At 44.4% G+C, this 6,009-nt stretch overlaps 1 protein-coding gene across 1 annotated transcript; it reads left to right on the forward strand.

The window, feature by feature from the left end:
* Window positions 1-457: 457 nt before the first annotated feature.
* Window positions 458-5,763, forward strand: LOC311328380 (uncharacterized protein). Its single transcript, XM_084462356.1, has 7 exons — window positions 458-2,255; window positions 2,391-2,976; window positions 3,239-3,330; window positions 3,699-4,075; window positions 4,217-4,283; window positions 4,568-4,733; window positions 5,153-5,763. The coding sequence occupies exons 1-7, from the start codon at window positions 2,072-2,074 to the stop codon at window positions 5,265-5,267; spliced, it is 1,587 nt and encodes a 528-aa protein (XP_084318482.1). The 5' UTR covers window positions 458-2,071; the 3' UTR covers window positions 5,268-5,763.
* The last annotated feature ends 246 nt before the right edge of the window (window positions 5,764-6,009 follow it).

A 6,009-nucleotide genomic window follows, 5' to 3' on the forward strand; every position in this document is an offset into this window, starting at 1 on the left:
CCTTTGCTTTTGGGCAATGATGGAAATGACAAAGAATGCTTTGCTCAGTATATACCTATACAAGAGACATTGGTGACGCTGTTCAAAAATGAGTCTCTGCGAGAACAGTATACCTTGACACGTTTGCATTCATCTACTGATGGTGTCTATCAGGATGTAAAGGATGGAGACGGATTTAAAAGTAATCCGATGTTAAAAGCTGAGCCTTCCTCACTTGGTTTGATACTGTACCAAGATTATTTTGAGGTCGTGAACCCACTGGGCTCAGGGAAAAAAAAGCACAAGGTTTTAGCTGTTTACCTTACCCTGACAGACATCTTGCCTTACAATAGATCCTCTATAGATCAGATGCAACTTGTTCTCTTATGTAGAGAGCAGGACTTTAAGTACTTTGGGGTAGATAAAGTTTTTGCACCCCTGATTGAGGACCTCAAAATCCTGGAGGAGAGAGGTGTAGTCGTATCTGATGGCAGTGTACTGAAGGGCTCTTTGGTTGCCATCGCAGGAGACAACCTGGGATCTCATTCTATTGGGGGATTCTTAGAAAACTTCAGTCGGTCTATTCATTTCTGTCGCTATTGTAAGATAGATAGAGATGCATTCATGACGAATCCTGAGTTGTGTGGTACCACAAGAACGCCCCAGTCATACGCAAGTAATTTGCAAGACCTGGAAACTAGTGCCACAGACTCTGTATGCGGCATCAAATTTGACTCTCCTTTTAATCAGCTTTCTAATTTCCATGTTTGCCAGCCTGGCCTCCCACCATGTCTAGGCCATGACTTATTTGAGGGAGTCATAGCTTATGACCTTCCTTTATATATTCGCCATTTAGTTGAAGAGAATCATTTTACTTACCTGCAGTTAAATCGGTGCAAGAACCAGTTCAGGTATGAAGGAAATGATGGTAGGGACAAACCAGCAGACCTCTCTCCTGGCAGTGACAAACTAAGCGGGCATGCAGTTCAAAACTGGTGTTTCCTTAGATTATTCCCTCTCTTGGTGGGTGGCAGGATTAAAGATCCCTGTGACAATGAGATGTGGCAACTCATTTTGCAGCTGAGGGAGATAGTCGAGCTTATCTGTGCACCAGTCATTACAGCAGGCCAGGTAGCATATCTCAAAGTCATCATAGAAGAGTACATGTGCAACAGGAAAAGGCTATTCCCCAATCACCCCCTGAGGCCAAAGCATCACTATCTCTGTCATTATCCAGATCACATCATCCACTTTGGCCCACTTATTCGCCTGTGGACTCTGCGGTTTGAAAGCAAACACACTTTTTTCAAACAGTGTGCCAGAAAATTGCACAATTTCAAAAATGTGTGCAAAACGCTGGCAGAGAGACACCAACTTCTTCAGGCCTACTTGAGTGCGGGAAACTTGTTCCCTCCACTCATACAGGTAGAAAAGGGGACTGGTTTTTATGTGGACGATTACAATGACAAGATCAGGGCATCTGTAGCCAGTTGTCCATTTGAGTCTCAGTCTGCAGTGGCTTGTAACAATGTTACTGTGAAAGGCACAGACTACAGAAAGGGGATGTTCATCTTGCTTGGGAACAGTGATGAAGGACTTCACATGGGGAAGATTATGCTGGTTATTGTTGTGCATAATTCTGTCCACTTTGTCTCAAAGAAACACACTTTTGTAAAGTTAAGTGACACAGGTGTGTACTGTAACTTAGGAGTGGCCCAAGAGGATTATGTGTGCATTAAGCATGAAGATCTACTGGACTACTATCCTCTTCCAGCATACAACGTGCATGATCTGATGCTTATTGCTCTCCACCATTCTTTTCCAGAAACTGTTTAAACAGGGAGGAAAGAGAGGATAGACAGACGTGAGGACAGACGTGAGTAGTGGAGCAGGCTATTTAGTTATAGCAGACTAAACTAAGCTCAGTTTTTAGTTTTTACCTTGAATATAGTTGATTTTGTATTATTGTGTGTATAGCGAGCACATGTTGGCTGGCATTTTTTAATGGCTTATAGTGTGAACTTAGCAAAAAGACAAGGAGGGAATATGCATGAAGGGATTTTCATTTGACACTACTCAATGAGATTAGGCAATGGAAGCTGTAAAGGAAGCAGTTTGGTCATATTTACCGGGCCTCCCTGATGACCTGCTGACTACCCTACTTGATGAACTTGGAGTGGAGAACCTTGAAGATCTGGCATTAATGGAAGAAAGGGATCTGGTCAAATACCTTAAACCAGTCCAGTGTCGCAAGTTGATGAAGGGTATTAAGCAAGGTAAATTCATATTTTGACTCTCACATGCCACTTAGAACTAGGGCTTTGGAACATTGGCACAACTGGTAGACAATTGGGCCCCTAGCCCTACATCTTGCCCTTCCTTCATTTCTGATTTGTTTTTGTCCATTCTAGGATTTGTAACGCTTGATATGGAGCTGTCTCCTCCCCAGGCAAGTGCTTCAAGTTCCTCAACATCAAGCTCTGCAAACACTCTGTCCTCTCCGCAAGCACTCCAGCCTCAACGTCACCTGTTGTACAGCAGCCCAAGCTCTCCAGGTACACCCCGAAGCACTTCAAACTGTTCTTCACAGCCTGGCATGCCATGGCATGTAGACTTTCGTGTAAACTGGGACCAGATGCCAGCAGCCATTCAACATGTAGTGGAAAAAGAACAAAGGCCGTCACCACAGGAGAGAAAGGCCATGGTGAACGTGGTCGTAGATCAGATCATGCAGCATGATCGCAACCCAACGAGAGCTATGTGTCACAGCGTTGTCCGAACCATTGTCAGGAGCCATCCAAAAAGCTTTGCTGACATTGGCAAGCAAGGTGACACTGTGGGAGATGGATGCCACTCTCTTCTCCAACAAATCAAAACAAGAGTGGAGTATAAAAACAGAAACAATACTCTTGCTCGACGTCGCCGAGAGAGAAGACAGCGCACTGGAGTGGCAGGAGAGGCCAGACTGTTGACAAGAGGTCCTGTCGACCAATACGGGTATGTGTAGGGGTGGACAAAAACTAGATATTGCAATTAGCGCTTTTCTTGACACCCAAAGCGCTTAACAATGGTCTTCTCATTCACACACTGAGAAGCAGCTCTCCATTCACACTCACACACTGTTTTGCTCAAGGACACTTTGACACGTAGACAGTCAGAACTGGCATTCGAACCACGTTCATGAGACGACTCGCTCTACCTTCTGAACTACAGCCGCCCCTAATAGTATTGTGAGTTACCCTGTGATTCCCACCCCTAGGTGTGTGAGGTGGTGCCCAGAAGACCTACCAGAGGGGGAGACCGAGGCAACATTGGAGGATGTGAAAAGGGATCTGTGCAACATCTACTCAGGTGAATTTAAATTTGGGTGACTTAAGTTCTTCGTTCAGATCTGAATACTTTGTGTGTGTGTGCGTGTGTGTGCATATGTGTGTGTGTGTGTGTGTGTGTGTGTGTGTGTGTGTGTGTGGAGCGGGGGGGGGGTGGGGTAGTCTTATAGTCTGAATATGCAGGAAGCTGCTGTTCAGACCTATGAAGCAAATTAAGTAGACCTGAATGGAATTATCACATGTATTTAAGCATATATAGTCCACCTTAATATTAAGAACAAGTAATCATCAGAATGCATGAATTTCCTTAAGGGGGGGGGGGGGCTACCAGACTGCATTTTTGTAACTTGGGTGCTCACCATTCATGTGTTTGTATGTCTGTATACACAGAGGAAGGGATGAGTGGGGCAGAGAGAGCAGACCCTCTGATGGAGAGGACTTACGTCATCCTGCGTAGATACCTCAACAGAATGCCTGCACCACCAATGTCTGAGGTCAAAAAGGAATGGCCTTTTCTGTTCTCTCAGAGAGGGCTTTTCTCCCACTTTGGCCTCCTGATGGACGTCACCATCCTTCCAAAGCTCCAAGAGGCCCTGGGTCATAGAGGACAGACCATCCTGCAGTACTGCGAAAAACTGGACAACCCCAAGATCAGGGAAGTTCTGGCCAGCTATGATCCAGAGTCTTCGGAGAAGGCTGCCTGCATCCTCCTGCTCCTTATGACATACTTTAAGGAGCCCAAGGAGAAAATTATGCTCGGGGTTGACGTTAGTCGTCTAAAATGCAAACGAGTGATTACACAATTATGTTCTATGATTTAACTCTGACTCAGTTGGACCAATTAACGATCATCTTCATCATCCTTTCATAATGTCAAATCTATGCTATTGTGTGTTACTATGTTACAGCCCTGCGCCACTGCCGCTGATGTGAATGCTCTAGCACTCCCAAGCACTCCCTGCTTGATCATTCAAGGTAATTTTATGGTTTATATTTAGGTCTGTATGGACCTTTATTTATTGAGCCGAAGAGTGCCCCAGGCCTTGATTAGAGGCAGGCCTTTATGTCTTAAAATTAAACTCTCATGGACATAATCCCTTAATTTCAGGACTTGTATTGCAAACCAAGCTATATTACTAACACAGCACAATGCCTTCTCAGGCTATATTATTGTTTAATTATAAACAACTTGATAGTCTAGATCTAAACGACCGCACACTATCCACAATAACTCATGACGTGGTATCTGTTCATTTCAGGTGACATGATGAAGCCCTCTGGATGGATGCTGTCCATCGAGGGACAAGTTTTAATGGGCCCACACCCTTTTTTTTGGCATGGGGTAGCTGCTTTCTTCAGCAGCTACTACATCTTCAACCTCGAGTATCCTTCCGTTGGATCCTGCACACTGGAGTTCATCCAAAGGTATTGTAACGCTCAAACACATTGATCATGGGCTGGGCCAACACATTCACTGTCATCAATAAGATCATGCAAAGGTTAATGTGTTTCACTATCCAGACTTAAACTACTACTTTATACTTTTTTTTGGAAAATGCTCTTAAGTGTGACTTTACATATTGAAATAATAGTTTACCTCACATTATAGTTGAATAGGCTTCAAACTCGCGAAATAAGTCAATGAATTATAACTTATTATACTATTATATTTATACTTATTATAAGGTACCCCATTGGTTCTAGTGTATACTATCTAGTGTAGTTTGGACTATAATAAAGTCTTCATCAGGGTGTGGTGTGGGAAATGGCACAGGTGAACTGAACACCTTTGATTTGATATTTGATTTGATATTTAAAACAAACTGTTTGCTTATTGTTAACAGGTGCTTCTTGGGCATCAACCCGGAGAAGGGCTCAAAGGCAAAGAAGAGAAGCTGCATGAACCCTCACGTGAGCAGCCTTCTCCGGAAGCTTATAGACTTTGAATGGTCTGAATAGACAACTTTTCATGGTTCCCTGCCTGCAGCCCTGGTTCCTGCCTTTCACTGCCCCTTGTTCCTGCCCTGCACCCTCCATGCCCCCACCACAGACCCCCAAAAGCACCCCTCCACGAGCCCTGTACTCCCTGTTGCCTCGCCCCCTTGGTACACCCCTCCTGCAGCCCTGGTTCCTGCCTTTCACTGCCCCTTGTTCCTGCCCTGCACCCTCCATGCCCCCACCACAGACCCCCAAAAGCACCCCTCCACGAGCCCTGTACTCCCTGTTGCCTCGCCCCCTTGGTACACCCCTCCTCGAGCACGGCTCCCCCTACTGCCACTGACTCTTTCCACCCAACCCACCCCCAAAGACTTTTGTTGTTTTGGTTGTCCTGTTATGGAGTTTATATTCTAGTCTTGTGTTCTAGTCTATTCTAGTCTTCTTTGTCGGTTCATTGTTTGTTCTTCACTGGTGAGCACCTCTGTTCTTTGTCGCTGCTACACTTTGTCCATGTTATTTTTTGTCCTTGTTATCTTTTGTTGGTTATGTTGTTTGGATTATGTTTGATTGTTTGTTCTTCACAGAGTTATATTGAATATAAGATATTGAAAGTTTTCACCCCTTGGTCCTTGAATAAATATTCATTGCGACATATCCTGCCTCCATCATCCATAATTTTTGGTCCACTTGCAAACAGCCTCTTAACATAACCGTCACTACTACTAATGTACTAACCTCCATTATAGGCTACCGTAAACTTTCA

Source organism: Borostomias antarcticus (genome assembly GCF_949987555.1).
Source record: "Borostomias antarcticus genome assembly, contig: scaffold_58, whole genome shotgun sequence".
NCBI lineage: Eukaryota > Metazoa > Chordata > Actinopteri > Stomiiformes > Stomiidae > Borostomias > Borostomias antarcticus.